This window comes from Mucor mucedo (assembly GCF_025094135.1).
Source record: "Mucor mucedo strain NRRL 3635 chromosome Unknown EV154scaffold_9, whole genome shotgun sequence".
NCBI lineage: Eukaryota > Fungi > Mucoromycota > Mucoromycetes > Mucorales > Mucoraceae > Mucor > Mucor mucedo.
Window position 1 is genome coordinate 145799 of NW_026252293.1, and position 21641 is coordinate 167439.

At 36.6% G+C, this 21641-nt stretch overlaps 11 protein-coding genes across 11 annotated transcripts; 5 read left to right on the top strand and 6 right to left on the bottom strand.

Moving 5' to 3' along the window:
- The first annotated feature begins 379 nt into the window (after nucleotides 1-379).
- On the top strand, nucleotides 380-3302 carry EV154DRAFT_494573 (beta-lactamase-like protein). The gene is made up of 12 exons (XM_051599916.1): nucleotides 380-542; nucleotides 716-813; nucleotides 890-935; nucleotides 988-1070; nucleotides 1123-1451; nucleotides 1499-1827; nucleotides 1882-1977; nucleotides 2041-2187; nucleotides 2237-2386; nucleotides 2442-2865; nucleotides 2921-3117; nucleotides 3169-3302. The coding sequence occupies exons 1-12, from the start codon at nucleotides 402-404 to the stop codon at nucleotides 3274-3276; spliced, it is 2148 nt and encodes a 715-aa protein (XP_051462090.1). The 5' UTR covers nucleotides 380-401; the 3' UTR covers nucleotides 3277-3302.
- On the bottom strand, nucleotides 3299-5201 carry EV154DRAFT_598967 (uncharacterized protein; the record flags this gene model as incomplete). The annotated part of the gene is made up of 5 exons (XM_051607083.1): nucleotides 5143-5201; nucleotides 5014-5092; nucleotides 4233-4962; nucleotides 3586-4174; nucleotides 3299-3525 (listed from the first exon to the last, which is right to left on the bottom strand). The coding sequence occupies exons 1-5, from the start codon at nucleotides 5186-5188 to the stop codon at nucleotides 3299-3301; spliced, it is 1671 nt and encodes a 556-aa protein (XP_051462091.1). The 5' UTR covers nucleotides 5189-5201.
- Nucleotides 5202-6031: 830 nt separating this feature from the next.
- On the bottom strand, nucleotides 6032-6376 carry EV154DRAFT_559095 (uncharacterized protein; the record flags this gene model as incomplete). The annotated part of the gene is made up of 3 exons (XM_051605526.1): nucleotides 6032-6069; nucleotides 6175-6310; nucleotides 6365-6376. The coding sequence occupies 3 exons, from the start codon at nucleotides 6374-6376 to the stop codon at nucleotides 6032-6034; spliced, it is 186 nt and encodes a 61-aa protein (XP_051462092.1).
- A 183-nt stretch (nucleotides 6377-6559) lies between these two features.
- On the top strand, nucleotides 6560-8375 carry EV154DRAFT_559096 (uncharacterized protein; the record flags this gene model as incomplete). Its single annotated transcript, XM_051605527.1, has 5 exons — nucleotides 6560-6674; nucleotides 6738-6843; nucleotides 6924-6993; nucleotides 7054-7253; nucleotides 7322-8375. The coding sequence occupies 5 exons, from the start codon at nucleotides 6560-6562 to the stop codon at nucleotides 8373-8375; spliced, it is 1545 nt and encodes a 514-aa protein (XP_051462093.1).
- Nucleotides 8376-8499: 124 nt separating this feature from the next.
- Nucleotides 8500-8877, top strand: EV154DRAFT_559097 (uncharacterized protein; the record flags this gene model as incomplete). Its single annotated transcript, XM_051605528.1, has 2 exons — nucleotides 8500-8650; nucleotides 8714-8877. 2 exons carry the CDS (start codon nucleotides 8500-8502, stop codon nucleotides 8875-8877), a joined length of 315 nt encoding a protein of 104 aa, XP_051462094.1.
- A 641-nt stretch (nucleotides 8878-9518) lies between these two features.
- On the bottom strand, nucleotides 9519-11792 carry EV154DRAFT_457346 (ATP-NAD kinase-like domain-containing protein). Its single transcript, XM_051597398.1, has 5 exons — nucleotides 11646-11792; nucleotides 11101-11592; nucleotides 10655-11036; nucleotides 10331-10597; nucleotides 9519-10272 (listed from the first exon to the last, which is right to left on the bottom strand). The coding sequence occupies exons 1-5, from the start codon at nucleotides 11767-11769 to the stop codon at nucleotides 9771-9773; spliced, it is 1767 nt and encodes a 588-aa protein (XP_051462095.1). The 5' UTR covers nucleotides 11770-11792; the 3' UTR covers nucleotides 9519-9770.
- A 1497-nt stretch (nucleotides 11793-13289) lies between these two features.
- EV154DRAFT_457348 (uncharacterized protein) lies at nucleotides 13290-14221 on the bottom strand. The gene is made up of 4 exons (XM_051597399.1): nucleotides 13990-14221; nucleotides 13789-13935; nucleotides 13597-13715; nucleotides 13290-13531 (listed from the first exon to the last, which is right to left on the bottom strand). The coding sequence occupies exons 1-4, from the start codon at nucleotides 14167-14169 to the stop codon at nucleotides 13387-13389; spliced, it is 591 nt and encodes a 196-aa protein (XP_051462096.1). The 5' UTR covers nucleotides 14170-14221; the 3' UTR covers nucleotides 13290-13386.
- A 511-nt stretch (nucleotides 14222-14732) lies between these two features.
- EV154DRAFT_477135 (uncharacterized protein) lies at nucleotides 14733-15538 on the bottom strand (the record flags this gene model as incomplete). Its single annotated transcript, XM_051598084.1, has 3 exons — nucleotides 14733-14924; nucleotides 15290-15385; nucleotides 15470-15538. 3 exons carry the CDS (start codon nucleotides 15536-15538, stop codon nucleotides 14733-14735), a joined length of 357 nt encoding a protein of 118 aa, XP_051462097.1.
- A 1348-nt stretch (nucleotides 15539-16886) lies between these two features.
- On the top strand, nucleotides 16887-18032 carry EV154DRAFT_412841 (uncharacterized protein; the record flags this gene model as incomplete). The annotated part of the gene is made up of 2 exons (XM_051595536.1): nucleotides 16887-17526; nucleotides 17767-18032. The coding sequence occupies 2 exons, from the start codon at nucleotides 16887-16889 to the stop codon at nucleotides 18030-18032; spliced, it is 906 nt and encodes a 301-aa protein (XP_051462098.1).
- Nucleotides 18033-18105: 73 nt separating this feature from the next.
- Nucleotides 18106-19476, bottom strand: EV154DRAFT_559101 (Alpha/Beta hydrolase protein; the record flags this gene model as incomplete). Its single annotated transcript, XM_051605529.1, has 5 exons — nucleotides 18106-18200; nucleotides 18265-18617; nucleotides 18669-18886; nucleotides 18941-19244; nucleotides 19301-19476. The coding sequence occupies 5 exons, from the start codon at nucleotides 19474-19476 to the stop codon at nucleotides 18106-18108; spliced, it is 1146 nt and encodes a 381-aa protein (XP_051462099.1).
- Nucleotides 19477-19967: 491 nt separating this feature from the next.
- EV154DRAFT_494588 (voltage-dependent anion channel) lies at nucleotides 19968-21118 on the top strand. The gene has a single exon (XM_051599917.1). The coding sequence runs from the start codon at nucleotides 20041-20043 to the stop codon at nucleotides 21094-21096; it is 1056 nt and encodes a 351-aa protein (XP_051462100.1). The 5' UTR covers nucleotides 19968-20040; the 3' UTR covers nucleotides 21097-21118.
- The last annotated feature ends 523 nt before the right edge of the window (nucleotides 21119-21641 follow it).

Genomic DNA, 21641 nt, shown 5'->3' on the forward strand with positions numbered 1-21641 from the left:
AGAAAAGGGGGTAAATCGTCGGAGGCGGAGCACTTTTTTTTTATTTCCTAAACACTGAAGCACCAGTAGAATGACGTACACACGAAAAATATTAGCTTTTGTCAATGAGTTCCCGTGCGTAACCCGGACTTTTTGTAACTATTGACTCGTTGGATCCCTTCCTTGAAATCCATACAACCCTTTTTGTATATGGTTGTGTTCGATTCTTACATGGTAGAGCAAAATAAAAGGTTTAGTACCTGTGCAAAAATAACTTACTATGTCCGAGGTTTATCAAATCTTGTCAATAATAGTCCGGTCCGGGCATAGTGACTAAACTAGAGCCAAATTTCATGTTTATGTGTTGCGCGGCTGACAAAGTCGGCTTTTGCACTTTTGCCTTGAAAATATTTTTAGAACCAATGGCAGGAATTAAACGTAAAGCAGACATGGAGATTCCGATCACGGATGAAAACGATATTCTAAGGGTAACCTGTCTTGGTGGTGGGCAAGAGGTGGGTAGATCCTCTATTTTGTTAGAGTACAAAGGCAAAACTATTTTGGTAGGTCCATAACTTTTTTTCTCCTTAATTATCACAGAGATGTTTGTATTGTAGTTAAAGAAACCTTGAAATAATAAAAAACCTTTTTTTTTTAATCTGTGATAATTATCAATTCTTTGTGTGTATATGTGTGTCTTTTTATTGATTGCTTTTCTTTCTTTTTGAATCTATAGCTTGATGCTGGTATTCACCCCGCTTACAATGGCTTAGCATCCTTACCCTTCTTTGACGAAATGGACCCCGCTAGCATTGACGTTCTGTTGGTTACTCAGTATGTGCTTGAAGTGAACAGCGAAAGCCGAAGTTTTATTTTTATTTTTTATTGACTGACTGCTTGATATTTTCAGTTTCCATGTAGATCACGCAGCTTCTGTGCCTTATATCATGGAAAGAGTAAGCTAACTAGTGGAAATAAGTATATCAGATTCCCTAATCTTATTATTAGACCACATTTAAAGGCCGTGTTTTTATGACCCATCCAACAAAGGCTATTTATAAGTGGCTTTTAAGTGATTACTTGCGCGTAAGGTAAGTGTTCCATGTTCTTTTTAACAAGAGACATACTAAAAACTATTAACAGTAATATTGGCGATGAAGATCAGCTGTATAGCGAAGAGGATTTATTGAATTCGTTCCAACGTATCGAGGCCATAGATTATCACCAACAAGTTGAAGTCGAAGGCATTAAATTCACTGGTTATAACGCAGGCCATGTTCTTGGTGCAGCCATGTTCTTGATTGAAATTGCTGGTGTAAAGATTCTATATACCGGTGATTATTCCAGAGAAGAAGATAGACATTTAATGGCAGCAGAAAAACCTGAAGGTGCAGTGGATGTTTTGATTACAGAAAGTACATACGGCGTCCAAAGTCATGAACCAAGATTAGCAAAAGAAACACGATTTACTTGTATGTGATTCTATAATTTATCTTTTTTTTTTCTAACTTTCTATTAGCTTTGATTCATGATATTGTCGGTCGTGGAGGTCGTTGTCTTATGCCTGTATTCGCTCTTGGTCGAGCTCAAGAACTTTTATTAATTTTGGATGAATATTGGGAGGCACACCCTGAGTTGGATAGCATACCAATCTATTATGCATCCAGCTTAGCTAAAAGATGTATGGCTGTATATCAAACCTATATCAACATGATGAATGCACGTATTCGAAAACAGTTTGCTATTTCAAATCCGTTCGTTTTTAAACATATCAGTAATTTAAAAAATGTCGAACAATTTGAGGATTCTGGGCCATGTGTGATGATGGCTAGTCCTGGTATGCTTCAGGTGTGTAGTCTACATGGAAGGATATGTGAATTGAAACTAATCATGCTTTAATAGAATGGTTTGTCAAGAGAATTATTCGAGAGATGGGCTCCTGATAAAAAGAATGGCTTGGTAATTACAGGTTATTGTGTTGAAAATACTTTAGCCAGAGTAAGTCCCATGTTAGTATCAATTTTATACTGCCAATTTTTTAATCTTTATTTGATATTTTAGCAAGCCATGAACGAACCGTCTGAATTTCAAGCCATGGATGGCCGTAAAGTTCCTTTAAAAATGTCTGTTGACTATATCTCGTTTTCTGCTCACGTTGACTTTACACAAAATAGTCAATTTATCGACGATGTCAAAGCTCCTCACGTTGTAAGTCTGCTATATAATGTTATAATTAGATACCAACTCGTTTTCATAGATTCTTGTTCATGGCGAAGCCAATGCCATGTATCGTTTAAAGTCTGCGTTACAAAGCAAATACTCAGAAAGAGAGGAAAATATTACAATTTACACACCAAAAAACTGTGATACTGTCAGATTACACTTCCGTGGAGAAAAGATGGCAAAGGTATGATTTATGGACGTATGACTAATCCCCGTTTATTAAAGAACATCATCTTTAGACTATTGGTAGACTTGCTGCAAAATACCCGACAGAAAATCAACCCCTTAATGGCGTGCTTGTAGTAAAGGATTTCCAACTGAATATCATGAGTCCAGAAGATTTAAATGAGTTAGGAGGACTTATTACAACTGTTATCACCCAACGTCAGGTTGTTCCTTTCAATGCAGGCATTGGACTTTTAAAATGGCATCTTGAAATGATGTTTGGCGCAATATCGGAGACCGAACTGGCTGAAGGTGATGGCGCAGGAAATCAACAGGGTACTGTTCTTAGAGTATTTGATACAATTGATGTTAAGAAGCTCATATCGGGACCAAACCAAGTTATTTTGGAATGGGTTGGTAACGCTATGAACGATATGGTTGCCGACTCTGTTTTGGCTGTGATTTTATCAATTGATAGCTCTCCTGCTAGTGTTAAAGGTATGCATGAAACACATTTTGGTATAAATTACACTAATATCTCCTAAACTTTTAGCGAGTTCACAAGCATGTTCTCATAGCCATGGTTCATCAAATGAAAAGGTAGATAAGGCGGAAGATATAAAGAGTGAATTTTTGGATATTGCATCTTTCTTGGAAGCTCAATTTGGAGATGTTGAATTGGATGAAGATGATAACAAAATCACAATAAATATGGACGGTGTTACAGCTGTAGTAGATACCATGAAATTTGTAAGTGATGCATCTATTTGTCCGGTCGGATACTAATATAATAATTAACAGGCTGCTGAATCAGATAATGAAGCATTTAAAAAGCGTGTTACTGAAATAATGGAAAGAGTCAAAATGGCCATTAAGCCTGTTTCCGATATTTATGAGATAGCTTTGTAAATAAATTTTATTGAATGGCATGCTATGAGTTTGCATAAGCCAAAGTAAAAGTGGTCGTTGTTTCCAATACATGAGCATCAATCTTTATTTCAGTTTTACCAAAATAAAAATCGACTTTCAATGGTATCTCGTCCCCAGTCATGCTTGCAGGAGCAGATAAAATAAACTTGCCGACTTGTTTTAATGCAACACCATCTGTAGATCGGACCCATCTTGGGACAACGTTATCATCGTCACATGCATATATAGCTGTTGAAAAATATGGTATAAGAATATTTTACATTTTATAATATAAATATGAGGAGTTACCGATCACAGTTTTATTCGTTGAACTAGTCGTATAGTTATGACTAACAACATGATTGTTTGGTAATTTTTGATTTTTTTTTACGATAAGATTAAACCGCTTGTCACAGAAATCAGTTCCAGTTATCCTATACTCTTCTGGATCTTCGTTACAATCAAAACGACTACGAGTTTCTATACCATATGTATGCTTAGCTATACGTTGCGATACAATAGTAGGCTGGAGTCCTAGCAATACAGCACCTCTAACAACAGCTAATTCCCCCCTTGGGGCAGCACTAATGATGTTGACTCTATCTTTAAACGTCTCTCTGATACGCCTTTCTAAGTAAGGGGACTTACTGAATCCACCTACCATAAAAATGGCATCCATCGGTTTTCTAGCTTCTGGATGATCTAATTGTTGTTGTATTAAATGAATTACTTTCGAGACTACTGGTTCAAATACCCTTTCCATAAGCTCCTCATAGGGAAAGAACAGATTATAATCATCAACACCAATTTTCTCCAATACGGCAGGGTCAGCAGCATACATTGCGCTCGGTATTTCCAAAAAAATACCATCACGTTCATCGTTCTCCCCAAACATTAGCTGGTATTTCCGTCAGTTATTCAGAAAATTTGTTTAGTAGCATCTGCTTTTATTTTACCTTATGCTTTTCCACAAATGATTTTGTCATTTCTTCCAAAGTGATTGGACTTAGAACCATATGCTGACTTATTTTTTCTTTCAAAAGGTTTCGCATATGCCAGTCAAGAAATGTCGACCCACAATTTTCTCCTCTTGCGGTTGTGATTTCTTTAAGAGTTCTATCCGAATTGTCGCCCGATATTTCAAAGGTGACCAAATCAACTGTTCCTCCTCCAGCATCACAGATCAAAAACTGCTGTCCGTCTGTCAAGTTAAATTCCTCGCAGTTTTTTTGGCAATACAAAGCTGCAGCTTCTGGCTCACTTATTAAAGTCAATCTTTCAGGATGATCATCACTTTTTATAATGCCTGCGTTAATAGTAGCTCCCCGCATAATAATTTTTGCTTGATCAGACCAACCAGCAGGCACCGTAAGACAATACCTAATTTTTTCGGGGTTGTAACGGCTACCAAGAGAGTGTTCAAGCTGTAACATAACATGTTTATGAAAACCTTTCAGATAATCTCGAATTACACCTTCAACTTGCAATCCAGGAGGTAGTTCAGGAACACTGGAATCGTTGTTCAACAACAACTTAAATCTTGTAACGAGTTTTTTATCCAGATACCCTTTAGCATACCAAAAATTCTTATACGCATCTTCCCCCCACCACTCTGTTGTAGCAGCACCACATTTGTATAATAAAACAGTGGGGGTTTTACAGTATACATTGTGAGTTTGTTTAGGCCTAAAACTCGGTTAAATGATTGCACATAATATTTTAGTAAAGAGTATTTACCATCTTATAATATCCTCAATTTCTTTGTTTCCTGCCCCTGTATAAGCAAAAGAACAACCGGAGTATGTCGTGCCAAAATCTAATAAAATGTTTAATATGGAATATTGGAATAGAAAGTATCTATATTACCTATGCCGACGACATAATCATAATCTCCAGGTCTGAAGTGGCCCATTTAGTTTTGTATTAAAAAAAAAAGTAAGAAAGAAAACAATAACGTAACGTTCGCGAATATCTTCGTGGTTTTATGTGGCACCGAAGCCAAATAAACATGTATACTATGGTATCACCAGCTTAACCACAAACAAACAATGACCAAATTTTGTTGCGGCAAGCTTTCAATCTGATTTTTCAAAAAAAAAAATTTACTGGACATAGAAACGTTTTTGACAGCAAGTCAATAGTTATTCAGTTAAAATTTGTCGCGCAAGAAGTTTCCATGGCGACAAAAACTAATGTTATTGTTAAATATGCTAAATATGAAAGTAACAAAATATATATATATATATGTATATATTATAATGATAAGGGTTACGCGAAAGAACTACTCATAAAAATATATGTTACATATACCGTAGCTTAAAACTGCATGAATTTAATACAAATTGAATATGTCTAAAGATGTTTATTGGCAGTTTCTTAATGTTTTAAAAAGGGAAATATCTAGATTTAAACTTGTTTTCGATAACAGATGTAAAGTGTGCCACGGTCTTTTAAAAAATTGTCGGCCTTTGTTCATGCTTAGTGTTATTTTGATTTCTTGTTTAAGTTATCAATAGGACCGAAGTAATAGATACTATCGATTATTTTGTCACAGACAGCAATAAAAACTCTCATGTTGAAGAAGTGAAGCAAAGTCTGCCGTGTAACTTGTAATGAGAATTTAGGTTAGACGATATATTTTTTGGCGAAAATATACGTTGTTTATGTTTGTATTGGTAAAGTCCCATGAAATTTGTGGAATTGGTAATACATAATCTTAATGTGTCGAGAAGTTACGAGAAAGGAGGTAGGAGCTTCAGCTTATGGGATCGTAGTCCATCAAGGTGTCATTAACTACATGATTAAAAAAGTTCCCCACGGGTTACTTTTTAAAGAGCGGGAGTCTTACCTTCCCTTTCGCCATTGAGTCTCACGCGAACTTTATTTGATTAAATCTACGATGAAAATCTTTCTTGGCCTTACCCGGTTTAATTTTGTGATATCCGTCACGTCCGTCACGTCCGCCACGTCCTCCGCCGTGTCCTCCACCTCTTGCTCCACGTTCTCCGCCTCTATTTTTGTAATGACCACGGCCCTAAAAAAAAAGTTCGTATCATCCTCCACCACACTGTCTTGTCTTTTCTTTTACTCGTTCAGACATTTGCTTAATTATTGTACTTACGGAACTCTTTTTTTTTTTTCGCCAAATCAATTTCTTTCGTGTATGAGAAAAAAATCAATAGTGACTGCTTATTGTCTAAAAACGCCCATTTATTTTTTTCCCATGGCAGCTTTTTTTTCTTTTTCTTTGCTAATTCTTAAAAAAAAAAGCCATATATACCACATGTCGGGAAACGATCGAACCGATAGCAACCTGCTTGCAAAAGCTAACCCTGATACCAATAATAAAGGCAAGAGTATTAAGGAGTTTATAAATCTTTTTAAAAGCTCAAAGCCAGGTAAATAAATAAAAATAAAAAATAAAGCAGATAACGTAGAGATCTAACGCGTTTTTAATAAAGATACCACTACTCAGACAGACCAGATCACGTCTTTCGAGTTGATTAATAAAGTTCAAGCAGAAAAAAATATTTCTCTTGAGCAAATGTTGTCCGCTGTAGAAAATCAGTTAGACAATATGAATTCTGAATAGATCGAATTAGAACAAGCTGTTGCCTTCCTGGTGGCACTCAAGTCATCATAAATAGGGTTCAAAAAAGAACTAAGGAAGTTGAAGCTGCCTTGGCGACCAGCCGAGAAGCCTTTCAGAGCCAAAATGTAAGTTTACAATTTAATCTCTTTATTATCATAAAACTCATAATTATTTCTTTACTTTAGCTGTATGTGCAAGAATTAGAAGCAAGTAATAAAAAGTTGATGGCCGAGATGAATGTTAAGAAAGTGCCAGAGACATCAAGAACGCACCTCGAAGAGATTGCAGGAAAAGATAATCTCATCCGCTCCTTACAAGATGATAAGAAGAATTTAAAGGCGGAAGTCGAAAGTATTCAAGCAAAGTTAGGCCAGCTTGAAGACGAGTACTTGGTACTGGAAGTGGAAGCAGGCCTTTTGATAACGAAGAAGAAATCCTGGAGTTGAAATATAGACTGGATAAACTTGAGCGTGTCAATCGTGAATCCACGTCTCGAATTCAGCATTTCGAAGTAGAGCTTACTCGCGCCAACGACCAAAAGGAAACTTGGAGGAAGATGCATGAAATAGCCAAAGAACGTGCACAAGAAAGCAACCGCATCAAGTATGATAAGTCAAATCACGATAAGACCAAGCAAGAACTTGCACATATCAAGGAACAACTTGTAAAGTCAGCGGCAGACTATACGATGTCCCAAGGAAAACTGGAGAAGTTGCAAAGTGCTTTTCGTGATTTAAAATCCGAAAGCAATAAAATCCAAAAGAATCGTGACGAATTACAACAACGCGTTGATGATTTGATCCGTTCCAAGGCCCACAACACCGCAGCAATGTCCTTCTCTGAACAAAAAACCACCGATACCAACCCTGCTCTTGTCACCAAGATTCACGGTTTGAAGGCAAGCAACCTCATGTACAAAGACGAGAACAAATATTTGAAAGAACGAGTTTGTAAACTGACGATGGCCTTGAGCAAAAACCAGAATTTGGATGACCTCTTGAAGTCAGGTTCATCAGACGATGAAACAGGCAACATGGTAGACTACATGCATGACAAATCACCAAGAGAATCAAAGTCGAAGAGACACTCTTCTATCTCATCACATCAGCCTACTGATTCTGGTATGATCCCGTCCCGCTCAGTTAAATCAACTTCGTTGTTGAATACAGCTTCCTCGCACCAAACACCTAAACTGTCGGAACCTTCTGTTAATCCTGCTCGTGGACTCAATGTGGCTCTTGGTAAACCAGCTGTCGCCACCCAGCAAGGTCTGGCCAGATCAGCATCCAGATTATCTCCCCCCGTACCAGCACAAGTCCTTCCAGCACGGCCACCCATCCTAGCTGTTGTGCCTAAGGATAAGAAGAAGGACAATCGGTTGACGAAGTTCATAAACAGCCGCAATCCTAGTAAAGTGATCGATAGCCGACCCATCATACTTCCAGTGCATAATCGACCACCTACTACGGAAGAAAGGAGGGCTAAAAAGACCAAAATGGATACGTGATTTATGTAAGTATCTACAAGGACTGTTAGTGAATGTACAAGGGACAAAAGGGGGGTGGCTGATCTAACCTTATATATTTTCTAGTCGTTACTGCCGTTTGCTTTGTTTTCATGTAAATCCCGTCATGATGTTGAACGTACCGGGTATTCCTGACAATGTCAAGGTAATGTACACGGAGATCACCAAACGTTGTAATTGGACCACACAACACCGAATCCCTTTAACAATTGAGACGATTGAGGAATTTGTGGAACTCGAAGGTGTTACAGTGACAAGTGAGTGAAGTTAATAAACCCAACATATTTTACCAATCGCATTTGACTGTTTGAGATTTAAAGCTGTGAAATCCTTTGAGTTGATTTTCCACGTCCTTTACGACTGGAAAAAATTGTACAATACGTTTATCTTGTTTAAGTTATGGACTTTATCAACAAGGGACGTGGCCTTAGAAACTATAAGGAATGGACAGATTTTACTTGGTCTGTCTCTGAGTGCACATTAATAAAAATCAATACGTATAGCCGTCTTGGATACTTTGGTCTCTTACATGGATTTAAAAAATTGAATAAAACGATCGATTTTATTCCAAAAGTTTATAAAAAATAAAAAGGGAGCGACCTTTAGGTCTGCTACGCGTATTTATATTATTTTTTTTTGTTTATGAATCTTATGACTGTTATGTAATATGCTTATTTGTGGGAAAGTTTATTCTGTTAAATCGGAGGTGGGTTCTAGAATCTCTTTGTTTTAGTTGCAGTTCCACAAAACACTGATACATCTGTGTTGTCCAAAACCAAGTTTAAAAAGGTGCTCTTGTAAAATATTTACATATGTATTACCGCCCATGAGCTTGTAACAAGTGCTTGCCGTAGTAATAAAACTATCTATTTGATTCTATTTACCGTGAAATTTAGAATAACAATTTAGCAATGTGGCTTTTTGTAAAAATGATTATTCCGGTAGTAACCACTACAACTACTTCCACAGAGAGAAAAAAAAAAAGGATAACGAATTTCTTTAAAATTGCCAGACGTGTTTACCGTAACACATTCAGCAAATGAACATTGACTGGTGAAATCATATGAACGATGAAGTCATAACATCATAATTATTCCAAATTAGTATCATTTTAAAATAGGAAACCAAGCTAGTCGATTTCAGGCCTACGATGATTGACATGTGCCAAAAATCACAAGTACTGAACATTGGAATTTGCTTAACGCAGTTTATTTTAGAGATGTGATTAAAGATAAAGTGTATAGATTATAAAAGTCGATGGAAACCAGTAAGAATTGATGTAGGTATTACGTATTACAGAAATTTTAAAGAAATACAATGTAAAAGGGATATAGTAGAACGTAAGATTTTTGTTTTTGTTTGTGCGCGCGTCTTTTTTTACAAGTTATCATCTTGAGCATTTAATTCATCAGCAACCAGTCTACCTTGGTTCTGCTCGTCGTTTCTTCCGAGTGTCCAAATTTGAGCAAACCGAACAAATCCAATCGTTTTTGGATCCTTGATTTCATAAAACTCGCCATCACACATGATGCAAATAACGTTGTCTTTTTCATACTTGTGTCTTGTTCTGTCCTTCATGAATGCCTTTGCTTTCTCCCACGCAGAAGCAGATTGTGCTTTTTCTAACTCCCGTTGATGTTCAGCAGGTTCACGAAAATTAATTTCAAAGGGTGAGTCGAATTGTCCGATACGAGAGACATGATCACGAATATTAGCCAACTTCTTTAAATAACTCGTCATGTTTTCAATCGTCATCACTTCGAGTTTGCCATCATTAGCACGCTGAGGCACCCAATTTTCTGGGTCAGTATTACCAGATCGATTGGCTACAGACTCCAAACCAGAAGTAGCTTCACCCCAAAGATCAACTTCACGACCCCTAGTTTTTGGTTATAATTTTAGTACAGGTGTTGATATCACATATAGAAAAAACTTACCAGATATGAGGAATGTTTTGGATTACGAAATCAATTGGGTCGTTACGCATTTCAGGTGCGCCTGTAGCACTGCAAGTTGAAGCACGCTTGTTGCGGTTTTTCTCATCTGGAGTAGGGCAATCAAGTAAGATTTTTCCGTCTTGAGTCAAATTTTTGATAAATCGAGTTAGGTCCGGGAATCTTCTCCAAAATACCCATTTTGAACTTTCATGAGCATAGACAAACATATTAGCCAATCTATTTCCTGCGCGATGTGCTTCAAAGCCACTTGAAGAGCAGTATTAGTTAATGTAGTTTAAAAAGTATGTGTATATCTGTACCAACCTCCCTACGAATCCCTGAACACCAATGGACATATAGTTACTCATCTTTCTGATCAGAGTTGTTTGGTCTTTATCTTTGGGCTCCTTTACTTCAGCTACATCATGACCATCCTTTCTTTCTTTAGGACCTGCTTGGCGTACAAAACCCTCTGGATACGAGGTCATTTTGATTTGCCAAATATCCAATCGCGCAGCTTCTGATTTCTCCAGTCTATCTGATATCAAATCTTCCAAATTTTGTAACTTCTGGCCCAAAATGTTCTTGTCAGGAAGGGTACGACCCCAACCAAGAACTTGACTGAAATCATTACCTGTACCAAATGGAATACAAGAGAAGAAAACCAGATCGAGATTAATCTTGTGGGCCACGAGGAGTTCAAAAACTAAAATCCATATTAGGTTAAAAGGTATTTCGTTTTTTTTTTTATATCTATTTTTTAAATGTACCTGACATAACGGTTCCATCACCACCAGCACTCCAAACATGAATTTGTCTGGTTTGCACAGCCTCAGACAGGACACCTTTTTCCACTTTGCTGGTATTTGAATTAGAGCTACTGTCGTCTACCGAGATAGGATTGGGTGGGACTTGACCGAGATTTACTTTTTCTTCCACCAATTGAATATTTTTGACACCGTTTGCACGATCCTCATCATCCAAAATATTGTGAATCTCTACCTGAACTTGTGGGAACTTACGTAATCGAAAGTGCTGGATCGATAAAGAGACCAAATCGCTGCCTTTTCTATCTCCCGAAAGTGGATTCACAAAGATGAATAAGTAAGTGCTGGGTCTTCCCTCAGTAGGCGTGTCGTTCAATTTGACCGAGTTTTTAATCTTGTGTCCTTTTCCTGATTGTGATAAACTACTTTCATCAAGAGAACCATTGCAGATTGATTCGCTTTCGCTGATAGGAAGTTGGGTATTCACGTTGTTATCTTTTATAAGGAAATATTAGCAAAGCTTTTAAATGAGACTTATGTCACCTTACCGTATACTGGGTTGGCCACTTGTGCACCTTGTGCACCTTGTACACCTTGTGGGCCTTGTGTAGGCAGTTCATATTGGTTGTTAGGTGCGTATGCTGTGTGTTCGGGTGTGTTCATATCCAGCATTATTGGTATATATTAAAAAAAAAATTGGGAGAAGAAAGAAAATGAAACATGAATAAAAAAAAAAGTTATTATACCCGATTAGGGTCATTTTTTTTTGGACTGATGTCATGATGAGACTATAAATTTGTCTTTTAGCTGAGATTTATAATGCGAAAAGCATGGCTTTTTTTTTTCTGAGAAAAAACCGTTCCCCTATTTGAAAACTGGCACATTATTTCGATCGGCTGCTATTTTTATACTCGTTGAGTAAGAGTGATGATGATAGATTGATCGCTACCAATTCTTCATGGTCGTACATGAATTGCCCTTAAAAATCACAAGTTACACATGAAGTGTTTTAGCATAATAGATAGTCATTTATCCGCAATTGCTGTACTTTGTAAACTAAAATGTGTTGATAATCAATCAAAACTTTTTGGAGTCTTATATAAGCCTCTTTATATCAGACTGATGTGAAGGAATAGCTTACGTAAGTAGAACCCTAAAAGAGGTTTTAATCACCTTACAAAGGACTATATATTTGGTTTCCATGACAGAATAAACTAATTATCTTGCATCAGATAGAAAACAAGACAATTGTCGAGGGTGAATAATACAGCAGTACGTAATAACAAACGTCAAAATGATATTATTTCAACTGATAGTATGATATCATTTGGGGAGAGGGGTTTAAAAACTACATCATACATAAAACATTGGAAAAAAAAAGTAAACAGATAAAGAAAATCAGATCAAGACATGTCAAAAGGAGCAACGTGATTTCTTGCGGCCCAAATCTTTAATGCTGCTAAAATATATGGGTTGTTCAAAAATGAATCGAATTATCTGTTTATATTTAAAAAAGAAACTTTGTAAAATCAATTTTGGAAGCAAACACACAAAACATCACTTTGGTAATTATAATAGCAACATCGCCTATAACAGTGAGCTCCTTTATACGTTTCTCTTCCTGCAAAGAAAACAGAAACAAGCTAAACTTTTAAACCTACAAATTCAAAACTTCTTCATCACACGGTAATCAGAAACATATGTGCAAACGTTATATTTATATTTATATTTCATTTATTTAATATGATTCAATCAGATTGTTTATCAGACCTTTTAGCACTCGTGGTTTTACTGATAATTTCATGGAAAATTCGTATAAAAGATAATCTGTCGTCAAAACGTATTGGCATTACTATCATCATAAATAAAAATTATCGGTCAAGAAGTAATAAATAAAAATAGATTACCCATGAAATCAGCAGTGGCATCATTTAAAATTAATAAAGTGAGGGGAACATCCCTTGAGAATATTGATAACCAGGAATCCATTTTCGCACTTTGATAGCCCAAAACGGGAATTAAGTCTTGTTGAAATTACGGTCCATGGCGACACAATTATCAGTTGCTTGAAGCGAATGAAATTCGAGTTACACAAGGGTACACTAAATCAGAGGGAACCCAGATTTGGATTTAACAGAAAAATTGATAAAGAAAAGAAAGTAGAGATAATACAGACTTACAGAAAGTCTTAATGACTTGAACAAAGCTGAATGATATTATTTATTGTTTTATACTTCAAATATAAACATAAAGTAATAACTCTGAGAGTGCATCTCGCTAAACATGTAACTACTTTGTAGTGTTTGGGCTAGATGTAAGTGATACGATTGACCTGCGACGTTCTTGTGTATGGTTTTCCTCTTCAGGTTTGGTGACAATGACTGTACAAGGACAATTGTGTACAATATAATCGCTGACACTACCCAAAAGAGTTCTATTGGAGGAATAATGTTAATCCTTCTTGATGATGACAGCTGATTTCTTTCAAATCGCACAAACCTTTTAATGGCACCCATTTTTCGTGCACCCACAAGTACCACATCCGCTTTGATCTCTTTAGCCTTTCTTAAAAGTTCGGATTTGGGATCACCAACCATTGAAATTGCTTTGCATGCCACCTGTTTTTCTTTACACGTTAAATATCTTTACAAAAGAGCCGTAAAAAATGAACCCATATATTTATCACATTACCTTTCTCTTGTGAAGTTCTGCTGCAAATACTCGTAATAAATGATGACTTTCTTCTCTCCTTTCCTCACTTACATCATCAATAAATCCTGTGGAATCAATATAGGGTGCAACAGGTATATCAATTTGACGAACATGAACCAAAATAACCTATATCCAAGTCTATGAGTACCCTGCATGAATGATAAAACTATGCGTACTTACCAAATCTTTAGCAGGTGTGATAAAATTATCTAAAGCCCATTGAAACGTGACATCTGCAGACTCTGGATCCAGACAGATAAGAACGACGCGAGTTAATTCATGACCTTCTTCGGCGTGACCTTCATTAAAGTGAACCAAGGTATCTTTTTTGGTAAGAGGTGGGTGTTCTGAAGTAGACATTATAAAGTTATGTGTGAAATTAAAAAAGAAAGAAAGAAAGGAACAAGATAAGAATGCTGGATTATTTATTTTAATCTCGTTTTCCAAGTCACAGGTAAAGGGAATTTTTACACCTAAATGGGGACTATGGGTTCACAAGCCAAACCTTCCGTTTTTTTCTTGTCTGTTTGTGTAATTTTCGTGGGGTTTCGTGAATAGCATCACCAATGACGTTCTACAGAAATATTACATTTATTCATTTTAGTAAAAATGGTCATTTTGCTAGACAAAAGGTTTTTTTTATATATATCTTATTGCTCCTCATATTATCCAAAGCTGAAATCACAACGACACCATATAGAATGAAGCAAAAACCTAAACGAGCGGAGTGGAGAGAATTTCCGATCGGGTTGAAAAATTATCGTATCAGCTGTTTGACGGACAAAGGATGGACACAGATTATGTAATCGCTTAGCTTTGTGATTTCCCTATGGTGTGATAGGATCATGATGCAGTTGATGTTATAATTGCATGAGCTCGCCATTTATATTTCTAACCGCATACATAGTTCATATGAACGCGCATCAAAAGTGAGACATATGACGACCAGAATACCAAGGGCCTTCACGGATTACGGTCGTACAGCCAACAACTTTAGTCATTGATAAGTAAGAGTACTTCATTTGAAGTTGTATTAATGATTTGATCACTACTATTTCCAAAGTGAGGACTAGTGCTACATCTTTCAGACTTGGTGTATCATAAAACGTATACTTCTTTTACTCAAAAAACATATGCCACCTAGTAAACAATATTGTTCTCGGGTTATAATGTAACACGTTTAGATGAAAAGTGGTAGGTCTTTAATATACCAAGGTATCATTTGTATCTACTCCAATTTTAATGGATAAATGTACCTGATTGAAGTGCCCGTAAAAGGCCGTGATTAGTCTGGCGGCCAATCAAGAAAAAAGTCGGCAATGCGAACAGTTTAAAAGGTGTGTAATACATATTATTTGTACACACTGGTCAAGTAAGATGCTATTTGAGATAAATGATAAGACGTTAGCAGGAGCAAAGCTCTTAAGATAAGATAAATTAGGGACCACTTGTTACAAAAGTCTTGATTACAATAACTTACGCAAAATACACTGAATAGTTCATAGTTGGTTCGTACAACACAAAAAGGATCAACATCACCATGTATATGGGTCCACAACACAACCACCATCAAGTGCTAACTAAATAGAATTTAAAATATTTAATAAACCCTTGTTTAAGCAAATGTTTTTTTTTGGACAAGAGAATGCCCTCCTTTTACTTTGTAACTCGCCATCAGCATTGTAAGTCCGAAAAAACTTTTGTTTCTTGCATGAATTACCCGCGCCATACAAAAATCAAAAAAATAAATAAAAGCAAATGGGCTACTAGACGAGAATGTCTACACCTAAGAACTCTTATTTTCTACGTAACTTTGTTTTCTACTATGCACTTTTATTTTCTACGTACTTTTATGCGCCTATTTTTTTACGTCTGTGAATACGCCTGTTTTCTAGTATGTGAAGGCTCAAACATATGGAAAATTACATAAACAATTAAATTATCCTGGCATAAGCCAGCTCTTGTTTATCAGCTTATAAATAAAACTCGTTCACACTGTTGAGGATATCATAAATACAATAATAAAGCTAATTGTCACATCACATTAAGGATGGATAATAAAATAAAAGTTAATCGTGAATCATACATTACCCCGCTTGTTCTTATCCTACCCTTGAAGTCTGTACACAGGGCACAACCCTGTGGCGAGTAAATATTTATTCTGCAAAAAGCAATACAATCGAATTGGCCTGGACTATGGAATATTAATAGATCCTGAGCACAAATATTACTCTTGTCGTTTGATGTTTTACTACTGTTGATCCCTCTGACTAATATTTATATACTCAGTATGGAATGGTTAAATTTAAAGACATGGTCATAATCTCGTCAAGGCTGTCAATATACCAAAATCGAGAAGCTAAAATTAAAGCATTATCCCTGAAAATCCTGGACATCTATGAATATATGTAAGCTATATACTTAAGCGGCTTGGAGTTGTCACATTTTTTTAACATTGATGACTTTAGTCTAAATGCAATATATCATGGGACGACAGATTGATGTACTTCTGAAGGGCTGACAAAGTCAAGCAGCAAATCATTGAAATAGATTACCGGTTTTATAATTTAAACATATTCAAACGGTCTTCCTGGATGTTTTTTATTATCACATACCATAATCGAAGTTTTGAATTTGAGATGTTAATAATATCCACAGCAATGATCATAACGTCAACAGAAATAAAAAAAAAGTAAATGTTTGCAGTCTGCTGCTTAAAACGCCCATTCCCAAACATAAGACCATATTTGATTTTTTATTTAAAATTCAGAAACCTCAGTCGGGTGTGAAGAAATATTACAATAGATGCGGTGTAACAGTTACATCATCCTTTTACCTGACCAAATCAAGTATGTTTTTAATCGAACAAATATAAATAATGCCATACACAACCTGATAATTATTTGTAAAACAACTAATCAATTATATGTAAATGAAAGAGAAATTATATCATGCCAAGTAAAACCCATTTACCGTTTGGCCTGCTTGGAAAGGTTTGCATGATTTTTGTACTCGGGGCATTATGAATTTTTTTTTAAGAAACAACCCCCCTGGGTTTGGACCGGTTTTTTAAGACAATGAAAAAAACAAGCCACCAGTTGTTGAATTTTTTCTCTCTCTCTCACTCTTTGTCTCTGCCAAAAAAAAAAATGTTTCGAACTTTGAGACGTACAGTTCACACCAATGCTAAAGAGGAATGGACCAAGGCATCTCTACGCCGTATGAAGAAACCAGAGTTAACCCAGTTAGCCAAACAACATAACCTTAAATTATCCGGCACAAAGAATGATATCATTATCCAACTCTTGACACACCAAACTGCCAAAATTGTAGGCGTCGAGACTCCTTCCAGCTTATCTTTACCCAAGACCAAAGAACAACCAGCTTTCGGTAGTCTGGATAAAGATAGTTATACAGACCAAGATTGGACAAACGCCTTTGAGATGAAATTGGCTCACCGTGGTTCAGCCAGCAAATCAAACCAGGATAGCTCAAAAACATCAAAACCTCACCATTATAATCAACAAATCAAACCAAGTATATTGCTTAAAACAGAAGAGTTATTTGTTGTGTCAGAAAAGCCTACTTCCCCTGTCATTGAGATCACAAAGGAATTGGAAGGTATGGATCCTCAGTGGGTAGAAGCCTTTGATTTAAAAGTGGGGTCAAGAGGTGGTCGTCATGAATTAACAGATACTTTGTCTGCCACCACAACAAGTACACCTGCCATGGAAGATTTAGAGTTTATCACTCTAGAAAAGAAGGGTCTCGGTAAGAAATTCGATCATGTCAAGAAACACACTGAAAAGCACGGCAAAGTGCACTATCACAATGCTCAAAAGCATGCTATCCACAACGAAAAGAGCGCAGAGAACAGTGAGCCTACAGAAAAGAGTGACGAGAAAAGTAAATCTGTTGGGGAGAGTACAACAATGAGTAAACATGTAGAAAAGAGAGCTGAAAAGGGCACAGAGAAAAGCACACTTGCGGAAAAGGATGCTAAGAAAAGTGTTGATAAAAGCGATGAGAAGAGTGCCGTGAAGAGTGTAAAGGGAGAGCATGTAGAAAAGAGTAAACCTGCCGAAAAGAGCACAAATAGCTCAGATACCAAAACAGACGGCAGTCAAGGGACGTTATTCAGTAGTGCACTTGGATCCAGTATGCTGTTATGGTATATTGGTGGTGAAGAAGGGCTTATGAAAATCTGGCACTATTTTTCATAAACACTCTTTATTGTAATAATGATAATAAAAAGATAGATACAAGTACATGTTAGTTTAGATGATTATTATTTTTTTATGATTCATCTTGTGGTAAATCGATAAATTCTTGAATATCTTTTAAAAGTAGATTTTGATCATTCTTTTTAGCAAACTTGTTTAACATTAATGCTAATGAGAGGGGTAGATTCTTATTAGTGGATATATTTGAAATAGATACACTGTTTCAACTTACAAATCACAGGCTCTTCATGCGCCATACGTTTATATAGACGCATACGCACATCTAACTCTTGTCTACGCTCAGAAGAAAAGAGTTTTCCCAAGGTATTAAACATATTGGCAGATTGATCCATGCCAACTGTGCCATCCTTTTGTCCATGCAGTAACAGGATACGTGGCCACAAGTCTAACAGGTCGTCGGAATCCGAAAACAGTTTTTCGTTCTTTTCAATCAAATGCAGTGGCGAGTTCTTCAGATAACCCTCTGTGGATGAACCCATGGCGCGCGACATGGCAGAGACCTTTTCCACACCCCGCGAAGTCTCATGCACTAAATGGGCTCCAATATCATAGATACCAGAGAATCTGTTTTTTTGATTAATATAGGTAAATAATGACAATAAGAGATTAACTTACAATAAAATGCCTTCGACAAGAGGCAGGAAATCCCGGGGCTGGTACTGGTTAGAGTCAGAGATCATATGACCTTCATTCCCTTGCATTTTCATGGATGGATCGTGCTTTTGACTTACATAGGGTGATTCTCTAGATTGAATACTCTCATTGTATTTAGCCTGTTCGATGATATCGGATAAAACTACTTGAGCAGTTAATTGAGCACCTGCACTATGACCCTACAAAGACGATTAACAATAAAATATGATAATCTATAATATAGATATATGTACCATGATGAAGATCAATTCAGGGTCGCCATTAATATCAGCAGCATGTCGATGAGTCCATTTGATAGCGTCACGAATATCTTGATACATGCCTTCGATTTTGACTTGAGGGTATTTACGATAATCTGGAACGACAACAACGTAACCTAATTCACGCAAGGTGTTTGCTAAAGTGGTGTAAATTAATTTGGATCCAGAAGACCAGGCACCACCATACACAAAGATGATGATGGGTGAACCATGGATCATCTTCTTGGTAGGGTGATATACATCTAATTTCGAGTGTTCACTATAGGGGATATCTACACTGTTTATAGGTATGTAAGTCAGTCAATTATTTAACACATATATACTTTTACGCACCTGACTATCTCTTTGAAACGTCTGGTACCAAGTTCCCAGTAACGCCAATACAAATAAGAGACAATGATGGGTAAATAAGTGACCCAACCAAATATGATACTAAAGGTGGCGATATTGATTTTAATCACTCGTGTAGGGTTATAAGGCAAATTGAATTCAGCATCAGTTTGTGCCATAAAGTAATAGGTCACCCACGCAGAAAAATACAATCCCACTAACAAACAAAAAAGGGTCAACAACCGTTTCATTTTTCTTTCTTTTTCTTTTTTTTTACAAATAATGAATGTTAACAATGGTAAACATAATACAGCACACAAAACTAGTACTGGTAAGCAAAATAAAGAGGCCGACACAAACAATGTGTTGGAATGAAACCAAGCCATGGTTGAAAGTATGAAAGAGAAAGAAAAAATAATAAAAAAGTTTTTCCCCCTCTTTTTTTTTATTATTATTATTTAAAAGGGCGAGAGAGTTACAAATTTCCATATGATCAATCCCAAAAATAGAGAATTTAGTGTGGAGCGTTGCATTTATACACCCTCCATTTTTATGCAGCTCAACTCCAACCAATGACAAACTTTACTGCTTACATTTAAAAATAAAAATAAAATAAAATAAAAAACCCTATATTTAGACCCTTCTTTTATTAAATCTTACACCAAATTATGTCAGACGAAAAACCTGAACATGTATTGGTACACATCATTAAAAACTTTACACCTTCTTGGTTTAGTGTAATTATGGGCACGGGTATTTTATCCATTCTATTACAGACTTTTCCCTATCAATTCTATGGTTTGCCCACCATTGCTCTCGTCGTTTATATCATAAACATTGTGCTCTTTTGCATCTTTACCTTAATCACGGCTGCACGCTATTTATTTTTTCCTTACATATTTTCCCTCATGATGAAAAACTCCACACAGTCACTCTTTATAGGCACCTACTCCATGGGTTTAACCACCATTTGCAACTTCACCATCATTGTAATCACAAAAAAGTTCGATTGGGGAATGAATCTAGCATTTGCTTTATGGATCGTCACTGTCATCGTCACTTACTTTAGCTGTATTGTTGTACCTTATTATATTATTGTACATCACAACCACGAACTGGAGAATATGAACGGAACTTGGTTACTTCCCTTTGTACCAGCTGTTGTGACAGGTGCTTCCGGAGGTTTATTATCAAATAATATCGATGAAGGACGAGCACTAGTCATCTTGATCATTTCCTACGTTACTATGGGTATGGGTTTATTCTTGGCTACGTCTATCATTACCATTTACTGGTGCCGTCTTGTCGTCCACAAATTGCCGCCTAAAGAAGTCATTATCTCTTCTTTTCTACCATTAGGTCCTCTGGGACAAGGAGCCTATGGTATGATTCAACTCGGAAGTGCGGGGAAAAGAATATTTGGTGATAAATATATTACGGGATTGGGCGATACGGCTTATGGTATAGGCTTCTTAGCTGCCTTGGCCTTATGGGGATATGGTATCTGGTACCTGTCCGTAGCTGTATTTTCTGTCATTAGAACCACAGTGTATGACAAGATCCCATTTAATATGGGTTGGTGGAGTCTTACTTTCCCTTTAGGCGTATATACGGCAGGCACGTTGGCTATTGGGGATGTGCTGGATTCCATGTTCTTTCAAGTACTAGGTGCTATTTTCACATGCTGTTTAGTGGTACTTTGGTTAGCCGTGTCGGCTTTGACAATACAAGGAGCTGTTACTGGCAAAATATTTTATGCTCCTTGTTTGACACCAATCAAGGACGCAGTGCCGACTTGAGTTTAGCTTTTATATAATAGGGTATTTAATCAATAAATGTGTACATATGACAAAAGTAGAGAAGAAAATTTAAATTTGTTGGCTGGAAGAAACAGTCATCCTCACATTTCTTTTCAACCTCCACATGGAGGAATATTGCTTGCAATGACTCGTCTTAAAAATATGTGGTAAAGGTTGTAGGTACAGGCTGGTTTGTAAACGGTAATTAAACGTAGAAATTGAACGCATGTCTTTAACTAAGGTAAAAGAAGGAGAAATAAACGCGTAAGTCACTAGACTTTTAAAAAACAAAATACAAACTTTTGCCACCTTGTTTACAATGGGGGGTGATACGGATACTTTAGTAAAGAAGCCAAATCTTCGGAACGTCGTGCCATGGTAACGGAAGATATCGCGGATTGAAGTTTGTTATTGTTCAGCGGTGATGAGATCCGTATGTGGCTATAACAACTACAAGTGGAAGATCCGGACTCCCCCACTTAAATGTATAGCTACACAGGCTGAATCGATATATAATAATAATCATTTGTAATTTTAACTTCTTA